Consider the following 15,755-nt stretch of genomic DNA (forward strand, 5'->3'; position numbering starts at 1 on the left):
AATATAATGTGCGAGGAGGTGAAGGTTAAGATATAGTATGAGTGAGGTTAGGTTAGAGTGCTAGTTAGGTTAGGTCAGAAATCTGGTATCAGGAGAATATAATGTGCAAGGAGGTGAAGATTAAGATAAAGTATTAGTGAGGTTAGGTTAGAGTGCTAGTTAGGTTAGGTCAGAAATCTGGTATCAGGAGAATATAATGTGCGAGGAGGTGAAGATTAGGATAAAGTATGAGTGAGGTTAGGTTAGAGTGCTAGTTAGGTTAGGTCAGAAATCTGGTATCAGGAGAATATAATGTGCGAGGAGGTGAAGGTTAGGATAAAGTATTAGTGAGGTTAGGTTAGAGTGCTAGTTAGGTTAGGTCAGAAATCTGGTATCAGGAGAATATAATGTGCGAGGAGGTGAAGATTAGGATAAAGTATTAGTGAGGTTAGGTTAGAGTGCTAGTTAGGTTAGGTCAGAAATTTGGTATCAGGAGAATATAATGTGCGAGGAGGTGAAGATTAGGATAAAGTATGATTGAGGTTAGGTTAGAGTGCTAGTTAGGTTAGGTTAGAAATCTTGTATAATATGTATTTGATTAAAACAAAATTGTAGTGCGTGGGTGTCTTGATTTGTGTATTTTGTGGGAAAACTGCCATTTTAAAAAGGGAGTTAATTAATGAACGCAGAATAGGTAGGGATTATTCTGGGGAAATTTTGGAACTAATTCGGTTTTGGGCCTCGGAGAGAAAAGCAAGAGAATAAACAGAAGGATTCATTCAACCTATCATTATAAAAAAGTAAAGCTTGGATCATTCAATTTATTACCAGGAAAAAATTCAGGTTCAATTTATCGCATTATTTTTTTGTGGTTTTGGAATCATTTTATAAAATGCAAATGGAGTTCGGAGTTCTATTGGGCAATCTGTTAATTGCAATTGTTTCTGAATCATATACTCGCTTTCCGGCGTATTTAATTCACTCCATTATGCAAGTTTTGACACATACTTCAATCATCCATACATTCGGGTTGCGTTCCACGCGCTTTACCCGGAAATTTTCCAAACCGCATTACGTTCTCTACAGTTTACGTCATTACTGAAAGCGACGGGTTGTGGGAGATGACACTTCGGAAAATCGTCGAACCTTCAGAACGTAACTTTTACTGCGATTGCAATTTGTCAATTTTGACGTATCCAGGTCGGCCTCCCTCGAAAGATCGTATTTGTAATTTTTTATGACGCGCAGCCGGCGCGTCAGATAATAATTGTATTTATCCGGAAAATCCGTTTTAGTGCAAATTAATTTAAGCGCCTCGCCGAACTTCTGACAAGTCAATAGGGTTCGGTTATACATTTATATGCGAATTTTGGGGTTGTGGATTTCTCGTTAAGTGATTGATATCAATTCGTTTACGAAATGTTCCCTCACTTCTCATTCTCAACGTATTGACCCGATACGGAGTATTTCTCATTATTTGAAAGAAGACTCCCTAACATTCATTGTTCCTCTGAAGTTCATGGGAATTATTTTCAATTCGGAACTGCAATTTTGACTTACCCTGTACAAAAACCTCTATGTAGATTCTAACAAACCTTTTGCCCCACATTCAAATCAAGCGTGCAACAAAGAGAGAGAAGTGTTATTTAAGTTATCAGAAAAGATAGCTGGAGAATATTGAATGGAAAATGGAGGTAGATAAGGACGCACAATACACATGGGAGGAAGAGGGAGGTCAGTAATTGATTACAGACTAGTAAACGAAGATACTCTGGAAGAATACGAGAATTTAGGTTAAGAACAAGGATAGAATCACCAGCCGATGGGAATGAGTGTAAAAGGGAAGATAAAAAGATCAAGAATGGAGGGGGTGAACATTACAGTGCGTATTTCTCTGGAAGATTATTTGGGAGTGAACACCCGAGAGGCAAATTTCCCTCAAACGGATTTTTATAAACAAATATTTCGGGCAGAGTTTACCTCTACAACTATTTCACGATTTTCGTATGTTGGGAGGTCTGGAGAGGGGGGGGGGGGATTCCATAGCAGCGAGGGTCAGGTGGGGCGAAATACGAAGATGATCGCTATAGGGAAGATAACACTGATTCAAATAACCCCATGGAAGAACGCGTTCCCTACCAGTATCACAAGGTTTTGGAATCCTTGGGAGGGGGGGGGGGTATTCCATACACCCTAGAACTCCCGGTTATATTCTTGTCCAGAACTGACAGTGCCCACACCATATCATCAATAATTTTTCGAAAGAGTCCGTAAAACGTCGCACCAGGAGCTCTTTGCATGCTGAAAGTGTGGAGGTGGGGGTATTCCATACCCCCCAGGCCCCCCGGTTATTCTTTACATTAGGAATTGTAAATGCTATAGCCCCTTATGCAAAACTACCACAACAGACTGTAGGGATGAATGGTTCGCAGGATACCGTAGCACCGGGGGGTCTGGGGGGTATGGAATACCCCCCAGTATACGAAATCCTTATGATAGTTATACTGAAGAGGACACTGAAACAAATACTTCCACGAAAGAACGTTTTAATGTTCTTTCCTCTATTTTCGCATGCCGAAAGTGTGGAGCTGGGGGTATTCCATACCCCCCAGTCCCCCCCCCCTCCGGTTATATGTTCTTCACATTAGGAATTGTAAATTCTATAGCCCCTTATAGAAAACTACCACAACAGGCATTAGGGATGAATGGTTCGCAGGAGACCGTAGCACCGGGGGGTCTGGGGGGTATGGAATACCCCCCAGTATACGAAATCCTTATGATAGTTATACTGAAGAGGACACTGAAACAAATACTCCCATGAAAGAAAGATTTAATGTTCCATCCCCTTTCTTCGCATGCTGAAGGTGTGGAGCTGGAGGGTATTCCATACCCCCCAGCCTCTTCCCCCCCCCTTCCGGTTATATGTTCTTCACATTAGGAATTGTAAATTCTATACCCCCTTATAGAAAACTACCACAACAGACGTTAGGGATGAACTGTTCGCTGGAGACCGTAGCACCGGGGGGTCTGGGGGGTATGGAATACCCCTCCCCCCAGTATACGAAGTCCTTATGATAGTTATACTGAAGAGGACACTGAATCAAATACTTCCACGAAAGAACGTTTTAATGTTCTTTCCTCTATTTTTGCATGCCGAAAGTGTGGAGCTGGGGGTATTCCATACCCCCCAGTCCCCCCCCCCTCCGGTTATATGTTCTTCACATTAGGAATTGTAAATTCTATAGCCCCTTATAGAAAACTACCACAACAGACCTTAGGGATGAATGGTTCGCAGGATACCGTAGCACCGGGGGGTCTGGGGGGTATGGAATACCCCTCCCCCCAGTATACGAAGTCCTTATGATAGTTATACTGAAGAGGACACTGAATCAAATACTTCAACGAAAGAACGTTTTAATGTTCTTTCCCCTTTCTTCGCATGCTGAAAGTGTGGAGCTGGGGGTATTCCATACTCACCAGCCCCCCCCCCCACCTCCGGTTATATGTTCTTCACATTAGGAATTGTAAATCCTATAGCCCCTTATAGAAAACTACCACAACAGACGTTAGGGATGAACTGTTCGCTGGAGACCGTAGCACCGGGGGTCTGGGGGGTATGGAATACCCCTCCCCCCAGTATACGAAGTCCTTATGATAGTTATACTGAAGAGGACACTGAATCAAATACTTCCACGAAAGAACGTTTTAATGTTCTTTCCTCTATTTTTGCATGCCGAAAGTGTGGAGCTGGGGGTATTCCATACCCCCCAGTCCCCCCCCCCTCCGGTTATATGTTCTTCACATTAGGAATTGTAAATTCTATAGCCCCTTATAGAAAACTACCACAACAGACCTTAGGGATGAATGGTTCGCTGGAGACCGTAGCACCGGGGGTCTGGGGGGTATGGAATACCCCTCCCCCCAGTATACGAAGTCCTTATGATAGTTATACTGAAGAGGACACTGAATCAAATACTTCCACGAAAGAACGTTTTAATGTTCTTTCCCCTTTCTTCGCATGCTGAAAGTGTGGAGCTGGGGGTATTCCATACCCCCCAGTCTCTCCCCCCCCCCTTCCGGTTATATGTTCTTCACATTAGGAATTGTAAATCCTATAGCGCCTTATAGAAAACTACCACAACAGACGTTAAGGATGAATGGTTAGCTGGAGATCGTAGCACCGGGGGGTCCATACCCCCCAGTATACGAAGTCCTTATGATAGTTATACTGAAGAGGACACTGAAACAAATACTCCCATGAAAGAACGATTTAATGTTCCTTCCCCTTTCTTCGCATGCTGAAGGTGAGGAGCTGGAGGGTATTCCATACCCCCAGACTCGGTGGTTCTACATTATACCCAAGGCGTACAGTGCACATACCATATAAACCATAACTTTTGGAAAGGGGCCATAAAAAGTAACACCAGGAGCTAGTGGAGTATGGAGTACTCATCAGGAAAGGTACATTCTATGGTCTCTTATGCATTAAGTAGCCCAGTAGTGATTCGAGAAAGAACATATTGTCAGGAGCTTCGTCTTCACCTAGTTTATTCATTCGCCAATATTCACCCGACGACATTCGTTCCTAGGGATTTTAACCTAGAACCCATGTACTACAGGGACACTACCACCCAAGTGAACCCGTTAAATTTGTCGCACAGCTTCGCCTTAGGGAACCCTCGTAACATACCGGGAAAAATTAAAGGAAGAATCCCTGGCATTTTAATTTGAGTATCTTAGTGGCAAGCAAATTTCTGGAGCGAATATTTCACGCGCAAATTCTTCAAGTGTGAATGGCGACATAGTTGCGGGGCCATCCGGTTGCAGTAGTTATTTTGTGTGACCACGTTAAGAGCAAATCCTGAAGAAAGAGTTGGAAAGCTAAGACATATATTTGGCATAAACCTTGGGTGACGCCCTCACAAACGATAAAATTGGAAAATTTACTGTATCCCCTTGCTTTCGCAAAACTCCCCACAGATGTCGTCCCATTTCTTCTCGATTCCGTCGCACACCGTCTTAAACTCCTCGAGTATGAACGCCTGCAGGTTTTCCATTTGTTTCGCGATTTGCGCCTGCAGCTCCTCGGCGCACGTCCTCACCGCGTCCGCCACTTCCTTCTTGAGCAGCGCGTTCGGCGACTCCCGCCGACCGTCGACCTGTTTAATTTCACGCGCCGCGTCGCAACAGGGAAGGTTCGCGTCGACGTGCGCGTCCAAATTGTAATTCATAAATTTAATTTCCGGCTGTAAACTTATGGACGATTCGGGCGCCGCACCTTTCAGGAGGACGTCGAGCTTCTTGTTATTCTCGAACGCTATCCTGTTTATCTTGCTGTTGTGGGGCGTCTCGCTCGCCGAGGGCGCTATTAAATTTCGCACGTCGTAAGTGTACAAATTTCCGAATAACGTTCCTATCGCCACCGCGTTATCTTCGACGTGCGCGTCGACTGACGTCAGCGGATGTCGCTGATTGCTTCGGAATGTGCACGTGCCCGAATTCGTGTCGTATATGCAAAATTTGTTGTCGTAACCGACGGAGATGTACGTGCCTGAACCGTTTGTTAACGCTAATCCGCTTACGGCGGCCGAATGGAGCTGATTACAGTGGACGCTTTTACCGACGTCAATGTCCCATTGCATTAGCGTGCCGTTCTCGAGGCCGCAGAGCAAGAGGTTCCTGTCGCGCGGATGGAAACGCATCGCGCTGACAACGTCCGGCGTCGCGTACGTCTTCAGGACGTTCGCGTTGTTAACGTCGAAAAGAAACAGATTCCCGCCGAGCGAGGAGACCGCCATTTGTCGATCGCCGTAATTAAAGTCGAGCAGATTAATGGCGCCCGGCACGTCCGGAAACTGCTGATGAATTGCCTTACTCTTTGTGTCGTATAGGACGCACCGACCGGAATAAGTTCCGAGCCCCATAAATCTCTTCGTCGTTCTCTGAAAGCTAGCGACGGAGACGTCCTTAACGGCCGTCACGACGTGAACGGTTTTCACGTGTTTCGGCTCTTTCAGGCTGATCACTTCCGGGACGCCGTTCTCGCTGAGCGTCGTTATGAATCCATTATCGTTGCTCCACGAGACCGAGGTTATGTTGCCGAACGAAAAGGGCTGGTGGGCGAACAGGCAGGTGTCGCCGATTTCGTGAAATTTCAAATCGACCCCCGCCGTAACAAACATCTACAACGTGCACGTTAATGGCATAAAAGACGTGGTGAACTTACCTTTCATTTATTGGACAATTTTGAGTGCAGGAGTGACATTGACAAATGCAGATTTTGAACGACAGCTGACGTTTTATTACTCTAAATCACTCATGCCTGAAGTGAGTGGAGAGCAATCCCTTAAATGTTGTTTCAAGGACTGAGATAACAGGGTAGTGATCAATCAATTCTTTATTCACCCCATTACGTGTATCTCATAATTTATGTGTCTCTTCCTTTTTCTATTACATTTTCTACTCTTTCCCTTTCGACGAGTATTTATTTGCTGCTTTCCCTTCCTCCCTCTTCACATTCTCATATATGAGATGGTCAGTATTTCTTGTCTCTCTCCACCTAATTATTTTAATGTTTTTTCTTGCACCCCTCCCTTATTTATCAGCTCCTGGTACCGTCTGTTTCATCTGAGTGTCTTTTTCTCCTCCTTTCTTTTTTCATAGTATCGTTTTCTCTGTTCTTCCCATTCTTTCACAAATTCACATTCTCCTTCTCTCCTTTCCACGAATCTTTCGCCCTGCGTTCTTCTCCACCTTCCGCTTAGTCCCAGTACCCATAACTATTCCTTCTAGTTCTTCACATCCCTTACAACCCCAAATCTCCGTTCCATACATCGACACCCCCCTCCCATCGCATCAAAAAAGATATTTTGAATTTCCTGTTTCACATTTCCCCGCATTGCCACTTTGTCCTTTTTCTTAGTTCCCCCATTTCGTTGCATCTGGTACCCTAAGATCTTACTCTTCCCGCTCTGCACAATTTTGGGGACAGTGTAGCATCGGGGAGGGGGGAGGTGGCATACATTCCAGGGATAAAGATCATTCGGAACTGTTAATAACCATTCGAGAGGGAGATTCACAAATACTTCTTTGCTAAAACCTATACTGCGGGGGGGGGGGGGGGGCTTCATACCCCTCTTACTCCCGCTCGGATTGTCATTAAGAGTTCCGAATGCTCGTTCTTTTTGGAATATACTTACCTCCTACTTTACCTCCCAGACCCCCTGGTGTTAGATCCCCCCCCCCCCAAACTTGTTAAGTCTTCAGAAATCGTGATCTAAGAGGCCTATCAAACTGCCTTTAATTGAAAGGTAGTCCATATCTTCCCAATTCTCCCTTGCTGTATTCTCCCCCAAACGATTACAAAAAATTATAAAGATTCAATGGCCTTCCTTGAAAAATAATCATAAGAGTTCTGAAAGCGAAACAATTTTGGGGGGAGTGTAACACTGGGGGGTCTGTGGGGTATCGAATAACCCCCCAGGAATGAAATATTTGTAAAGATCTCTCTCGAATTTATATTAAGGGTTCCGAATTCCCTTTCGTCCTGGAATGTACTTTGGGGAGTATGGAATAGGTACCTCCTAATATACATTCCAGGAAAAAAAATTTTTGAATCTTCCTCTCCACTTGTTATTAAGAATTCCGAATTGCTCCTTCTTCCTGGAATGTACTTACATTATTCTATACCCCCCGGTATACATTCCAGGAAAGTTTCAAATGCTTTTTCTTCGTGTAGTTACCGGTGGTCTAGGGGGATGGAATACCCCCAGTATACATTCCTGGATAGAAATATTATTACGAGTTTCGAGTGCCTTTCCTTCCTGGAATGTATTTACCAGGGGACCTGGGGGATATGGAATACTACCACCCAAAAGGGAATAACTTAATATTACTTTCTTATGGCTGGAGGTATGAACCCTGCGGTGGTATATGCTTCTTATTCAGAATTAAAATCCATTGAGTACCATCCACCCAAAAGAGAATAACTCAAAATTAAACTACTCTCTTGTAGCTGAGGGGTATTCCATACCCCCCAGACCCCCCGGTGGTATATCCCCATTATTCAAAATACAAATCTATGAAATACCCCTTACCTACAAGGGAATATCTCATAATTATACTACTCTCTTGTGACTGGGAGGTATTTAAAAAGGAGTAACTCAAAATTAAACGATTCTCTTGGCCCCCAGACCCCCCGATGGTATATTCCCATGATTTAGAATACCAATTCATGAAATACTCCCCACCCAAAAGAGAATAACTCAAAATTAAACTACTCTCTTGTGGCTGGGGGGTATTCCATACCCCCAGACCCCCCGGCGGTATATGCCCATTATTCAAAATACAAATCTATGAAATACCCTCACCTACAAGGGAATAACTCATAATTATACTACTCTCTTGTGACTGGGAGGTATTTAAAAAGGAGTAACTCAAAATTAAACGACTCTCTTGGCCCCCAGACCCCCGGTGGTATATTCCCATGATTTAGAATACCAATCCATGAAATACTCCCCACCCAAAAGAGAATAACTCAACATTAAACTACTCTCTTGTGGCTGGGGGGTATTCCATACCCCCAGACCCCCCGGCGGTATATGCCCATTATTCAAAATACAAATCTATGAAATACCCCTCACCTACAAGGGAATATCTCATAATTATACTACTCTCTTGTGACTGGGAGGTATTTAAAAAGTAGTAACTCAAAATTAAACGACTCTCTTGGCCCCCAGACACCCCGGTGGTATATTCCCATGATTTAGAATACCAATCCATGAAATACTCCCCACCCAAAAGAGAATAACTCAACATTAAACTACTCTCTTGTGGCTGGGGGGTATTCCATACCCCCCAGACCCCCCGGCGGGCCCATTATTCAAAATACAAATCTATGAAATACCCCTCACCTACAAGGGAATAACTCATAATTATACTACTCTCTTGTGACTGGGGGGTATTTAAAAGGGAGTAACTCAAAATTAAACGACTCTCTTGGCCCCCAGACCCCCCGATGGTATATTCCCATGATTTAGAATACCAATCCATGAAATACTCCCCACCCAAAAGAGAATAACTCAAAATTAAACTACTCTCTTGTGGCTGGGGGGTATTCCATACCCCCCAGACCCCCCGGTGGTATATCCCCATTATTCAAAATACAAATCTATGAAATACCCCTCACCTACAAGGGAATATCTCATAATTATACTACTCTCTTGTGACTGGGAGGTATTTAAAAAGTAGTAACTCAAAATTAAACGACTCTCTTGGCCCCCAGACACCCCGGTGGTATATTCCCATGATTTAGAATACCAATCCATGAAATACTCCCCACCCAAAAGAGAATAACTCAAAATTAAACTACTCTCTTGTGGCTGGGGGGTATTCCATACCCCCCAGACCCCCCGGCGGTATATCCCCATTATTCAAAATACAAATCTATGAAATACCCCTTACCTACAAGGGAATAACTCAAAATTAAACTACTCTCTTGTGGCTGGGGGGTATTCCATACCCCCCAGACCCCCCGGCGGTATATGCCCATTATTCAAAATACAAATCTATGAAATACCCCTCACCTACAAGGGAATAACTCATAATTATACTACTCTCTTGTGACTGGGGGGTATTTAAAAGGGAGTAACTCAAAATTAAACGACTCTCTTGGCCCCCAGACTCCCTGGTGGTATATTCCCATTATTTAGAATACAAATCTATGAAATACTCCTCACCTACAAGGGAATAACTCAAAATTAAACTACTCTCTTGTGACTGGGAGGTATTTAAAAGGGGTAACTCAAAATTAAATGACTTCCTTGTGGCAGAGGGGTATTCCATACTCCTACTCATTTCTTAATTCGTCCCTCTCTATCGTTCTCTCTTTTTTCAGTCTTCTTGATTGCTGCTCAATCTCTCCTTCTGATATCTCGTCTCCTTCCACATCCTCTCTTCTCCATTCCTCTTCCTCCTACTTACATTATCATAACTTAATAAAGTCCTGCTTTCAGTTACCTATTCGTATTCCCACTTGTTTCCCATTGTTTTGAGGGTCTTTTAAGAACATACATGGTGAAAAATGGGACAGGGCGCAAGGGACAAAGGAAAACGACTAGTACGGAAGGTAGCGATGTTGGTAAAGATTGTTGAAGAATGGAGGGAAATTATAATTGGCAGTACTCAGGACCGATTGGCTACGGAAACGCGAACTGGTATTAAAGGTTGAAGTGGCCTGTAGTTTAGAAATCAAAGTTTAAGGCTCAATTCTGGCCTCACTGACAGCTGCAGTAATATAAAGAAAAATACAAAAGAGATGGCAAACGGAAATATTTAATCCTTTCAGCTAAATTTAATATAATTTACTTAATTTTATATAAAATTATAATTATTATATAATAAATGTAATTATAATTATAAATAGTTTATTTCGCAAGGATAATCTCGGGAGCAAAGAGCTCAGAAGTGAGTTGTAAGTGTCTTTTTCTTCTAGTTATCTCTGCATTAGTGGAACCTTTTCATCGCTAAGAAGGTCACATAAAAACGGCCCTGACTAGACAATCACATGCCACTACCTCCGCGTTATTGCAGGACATCACACTAGCTTTACTTTTTTATTTTTGCTTCAATCTCTCACAGTTTACTATTGCACTTACTTGGAAACCTAATCGAAAGTACTTAAACACCGTCGCTCTAAAACACCAGTAGTATAGGGGCCACTTTAGATACCCCCGCTCTACCTCCTTTAAGCACCGCCCCCTCAAGAAAACCCAGCCTCATTTCGGTTGGCGATCTGGCACGCACTAGTCTCAAACGTGCACTAATTTATATTTGACCAAAATACTGGTATCGGGGGGTGTTGCTCTTTAAATTCATAACATACGCCCCTAATTGCCTCATGAAACGTTTTTTAACGCTTATTTAACGACATTAGAAAAGGGGATATTGCTAATAAAGGTGCGTAATTATAATGGCGACGCAGTCCCATTACTTCTCCGTCCTGGCTCCTCCGAACTTTAATTAAAAGAAAATTTTCCACGATCCCATCAATTACAAAGTTAATTGCGTTCGCACTCAATACTCGAAACAGTGGGAGGCTTGCAAAACGTGGAAATTGACAATTAATGATGTGGGCGAATTAAAACGCGTTTATGCGGTTTTGACGCCGCGACGAGGGCGCCCTTTGTCATATCGCAAAATTGTAATCCCCCAAAGGGCGCGCGCGGTTCTTACGGAACGAAATACAATTACCGTTCGAGAATAATCGCGTTAGTCGCGTCGATTAATGATCATTCTCCGTGATTTTCCGCTTCGTTAACTTCGTTTTTCGAGAGGCGCCCCGTAATTACCTTAAAATGGGAATCATCGCCGGAAAGCAGTCGATTAGATTTATGCGCTACACGATGTACGATTTAGTGGGCGAATGTTGGAAATTGATTGATGCTAGGCGTACGGCGCGGAAGGGATGTAAATCTGTTTTGTTTGGAAAGTGATCCGTTTAGTTATATAAAAGTTATCGACTTTCGCTCGCACATGTTTTGCCTGCTCGGTGGCGATTAATCAGACTCATCGCTCCCGGATTTGTTTTATTGCACTTTTAACGACTCTCGCGCTTCCGTGAAATATATTCGCGCCTAATTCTCGACTGGATAACACTCGGCCGCACGGATTTAGCGCAATAAAACAACGAGAAACACTCCATAAATCATACGTGGCGGACCGACGTGGGGCGTCAAGGACCCCACGCCGGGCGCCATATGTGACGGTTTGCCGACGCGACTTACAAACAATAATAAGGTGATACGTTCCCAGGCGCATTTAACCGTCATACATGTCAGATGCACGGTTGTTTTTATTGTCGTTCTCGCCAGTTTCGAGTTTTACTGTCATGAGTTTTATTGCTTCTTAACGCGAGAAATTTTGCACGTTTACCAGTTTACGAGTATGGGCACTCTCTTCCGACAATCCGTTCTGGAGATATAAGGAAATATAGCCGTTCGCGATAAGGGGTCATTAGAGTACCATGAAGGACAAAGCCAGTCCCCCCCCCCCACCCCCCACCCCCCCCCGTATAGCCTTACGTAACGACTAGTTAATTTTCGGTGTGATCTCTGAAACCAATGTACTTAATAAATTCGTTGAAGTACTATGTCCAGAAAGAGACTTTTCTCCAATATGAGCAGTATGGCCACCTAGAGGATATTTATCATATTTATTTACGCACATTTTTTTTAAATGTTTGCTTGTGAGATGCTTTTACCTTAGAATCGAAAATACTTACACCTTATTCGCTTATCAATTCTGGCTTTAAATTGGGACACTCTGTTCCAGTATAAGCGGTACGGTGCCCCGAGGGATACTTTTCATATTTATTCACGCACATTTTGTAGTCGCTTTTTAATACTTAGATAGCGTCCATGGGATGAAATGGGTCGAATTTGTTTAATTGTTCCGGTGCAACTGATCTGGATCCACATTTTTGTCCTATACAACCAAGACTACCTGAACATCAGAACATTTTCCATGCGTTGCGAACGCCCACTGAAAATAATTCGCCTTTTGGTAGGATGGTAATAAATTTCACCAGCACATAAATTCTAGTTATCGAGGGTAAAAAAAAGCGGAAACTTGGTACAAGGGATGCGTGCCAGGCTATACGGAGTTTCTATCACTTAACGACCTTTAATTTGCGCGTAAACGAAATCAACTTATCTGTCACTTTGCAAATTTTGCGAAAACCTTTGTTTAAAGGGGGGAAGTTAGAAAGGATCGCAAACACTGTTTGTTCCCTTAGAAAGGTTTCTCCAGTTTCGCTTCTCTGAAAGAAGGATACACGCCGAAACGGAAGCGCCGCAAACGATAGTGTTGAGCAAAGTGCTTGAAAGGGGGTACAACTTCCATTTAGAGTCTGTCGGATGCCACGATCAGTTTACGAAAATAAACCGCGAAACAAAGAGCAATTCCATTGACGTTTGGGGCGTTAATTATAAATAAAAAAGGGGCGCTGGAGGAAAAGGACGAGATTGGTGAAATTGTGGCGTTTAACGGAACAGAAAACTTTCTAACGCAGTTAAAGTTCGAGCGAACAAATAGATCTTCGGGAAATTCAATAACATACCTAAAGAAAGTAAATAACAAGTTTTCTCATTACCCTCTCCCGGCGCGGAAAATTGGAACGATCGAGATTTATTAGAAATTTTACGACGATCGCTAAATATTAATATCCCCCGGTTCCGTATACAAATAAACTTGGCGAAGGAGAAAAGTGGAAACAAAAAATTCTATTTTCACGAAAATTTGCATTGAGCTGTTGTTCTCCGAGTGTTTATTATTCATTTCGAACTTGTTCGCGAACTCTCGATTTTTAATTCTTTGGTTTTGAGGCATTAATTCTTAAACTCGACATAAGGAATAGCCCCCAGACCCCTCGATCTACATTCTTTACCAAAGCATATAGATAAAGTTCAAAGGGCTGTAGCTTCTGATCTAGTAGTCCAATCGTGGAACTGTTTGAAATTATAGATTTTACGGGCCAAACTCTATAAGAAAAGGTTTTTTCCCGGTCGATCTCAGACAATTTTTTTTCCGGCCTCAAAAAAAGGCAGCGTATTACCTTCCTTTTTTACCAAAAATCGACTGCTCCAAAATTTCTCGGGAAAACACTTTTTCTCACTAATTTTGGTGCGTAGAATCCAAAACGATTTGTACTTTTTCGATCACACCTCTCAATCAAAAGTTATGGACTAAATAAAAATTTTGACTATGTATATACCGGGTGATCAAAAAGTAGTGCGGACAGTTTGAATTTTCCGTAAAACTAAACATGTATAACGTTGGTAACATACCAAAAGTCATTTATGTAAAAGCAGTGGTGGATCAATTTAATCACTAATACATAAATAAACTGCCTTCTAAACATGTTTGCCAATTCCTTAAGTAAAAAACATTGAAAACTTAAAGCGTCCAATTTGAACTGTCTGCAGTTCTTCTTGATCACCCGATATATATATATATATATATATATATTTATACACCCGTACTTATGGCAATGTAGATTTGGCTACACCGCTTGCGTAAAAAACCCGGGAAACGTGTATTGCAACAAGTACACTTCGTAGTTCCGTTGACATATACGTATAATTATATTGCGGTGAGTACCGATATTTATGTTAGATACAAGCAATATGTGTTGCCTAAAGGACAGATTCGAGAAAGTAACTAATCTTCTGAATTCCAGGTTTTGTGATTATCCGCGAAAACAAAGCGATGCTTTATAGGAGAGTCGATGTTGTCCGTGAACACGGTAACTGCCAAACTTGTAGATAGTGAGTTCGTGAATACAAAATAAGCAAGGCCCTTTTGACATCACCGTTAGTTATGAACCGAATTGCATGAAATTTGATACTTAGGCACTGAGAATAAAAGCAAATCTAACGCCAGTATCAAAATTTGGTTTTGCGCAGCGCTAACTTTTTTATTTATAGGGGCATTTAAATAAAATTTGATACATGGGCACTTGAAATAAAAGCCAGTCTAACGCCAGGATCAAAATTTGGTTTTGCGCAGCGTCAACTTTTTAGCGTAAACCACAACTTCCACAATGAAGTTGTGGTACAGCTGCTTATGTGCTCGTGTTTCCGTCTGTCCGTCCGTCCGTCCGTTCCATCGAGATCTCGGCCCCTGGGCCACCTAGAGACTTCGGGTTTTCGCTAATTGATAGCTGTTATGGTCTATATTAGTACATTTCGATCAGTTTTTTTAACTCCATATTTTGCGCAGACTGCGCAATGCCAACTTTCTTATTTATGGAGATATTTCTTTGAAATTTTAACCACAGATGCTTCTAGTAAAGGCAAACATTTCGCACATAGTAAAAGTTATGTGTGGGCATGCGCAGTGACTGCGCAATGCCAACTTTCTTATTTATGGAGATATTTCTTTGAAATTTTAACCACAGATGCTTCTAGTAAAGGCAAACATTTCGCACATATTAAAAATTCTGTGGGCATGCGCAGTGATGTGTGGATACTGAGCAATGCCAACTTTCTTATTTATGGAGGTATTTCTTTGAAATTTTAACCACAGATGCTTCTAGTAAAGGCAAACATTTCGCACATAGTAAAAATTGTGTGGGCATGCGCAGTGATGTGTGGATACTGAGCAATGCCAACTTTCTTATTTATGGAGATATTTCTTTGAAATTTTAACCACAGATGCTTCTAGTAAAGGCAAACATTTCGCACATATTAAAAATTATGTGTGGGCATGCGCAGTGATGTGTGGATACTGAGCAATGCCAACTTTCTTATTTATGGAGGTATTTCTTTGAAATTTTAACCACAGATGCTTCTAGTAAAGGCAAACATTTCGCACATAGTAAAAATTATGTGTGGGCATGCGCAGTGATGTGTGGGCATCCTGCGCAATGCCAACTTTCTTATTTATGGAGATATTTCTTTGAAATTTTAACCACAGATGCTTCTAGTAAAGGCAAACATTTCGCACATAGTAAAAATTGTGTGGGCATGCGCAGTGATGTGTGGATACTGAGCAATGCCAACTTTCTTATTTATGGAGGTATTTCTTTGAAATTTTAACCACAGATGCTTCTAGTAAAGGCAAACATTTCGCACATAGTAAAAATTATGTGTGGGCATGCGCAGTGATGTGTGGGCATCCTGCGCAATGCCAACTTTCTTATTTATGGAGATATTTCTTTGAAATTTTAACCACAGATGCTTCTAGTAAAGGCAAATATTTCGCACATAGTAAAAATT

At 42.2% G+C, this 15,755-nt stretch overlaps 1 protein-coding gene across 2 annotated transcripts; it reads right to left on the reverse strand.

Annotated features, from left to right (window-relative positions):
* Positions 1 to 4,723: 4,723 nt before the first annotated feature.
* On the reverse strand, positions 4,724 to 6,291 carry LOC116162039 (protein NEDD1-like). 2 transcript variants are annotated; one of them, XM_031475559.1, is made up of 3 exons: positions 6,206 to 6,291; positions 4,903 to 6,161; positions 4,724 to 4,840 (listed from the first exon to the last, which is right to left on the reverse strand). In XM_031475559.1, the coding sequence occupies exon 2, from the start codon at positions 6,159 to 6,161 to the stop codon at positions 4,923 to 4,925; it is 1,239 nt and encodes a 412-aa protein (XP_031331419.1). In that variant the 5' UTR covers positions 6,206 to 6,291; the 3' UTR covers positions 4,724 to 4,840; positions 4,903 to 4,922. The 2 variants fall into 2 exon arrangements, with proteins under 2 accessions (XP_031331419.1, XP_031331417.1); XM_031475557.1 differs by lacking the exon at positions 4,724 to 4,840 and having other exon boundaries at positions 4,881 to 6,161.
* Positions 6,292 to 15,755: the final 9,464 nt, after the last annotated feature.

The sequence above is a fragment of the Photinus pyralis genome, unplaced genomic scaffold, assembly GCF_008802855.1.
Source record: "Photinus pyralis isolate 1611_PpyrPB1 unplaced genomic scaffold, Ppyr1.3 Ppyr1.4_LG10, whole genome shotgun sequence".
In the NCBI taxonomy this organism is placed as follows: Eukaryota; Metazoa; Arthropoda; class Insecta; order Coleoptera; family Lampyridae; genus Photinus; species Photinus pyralis.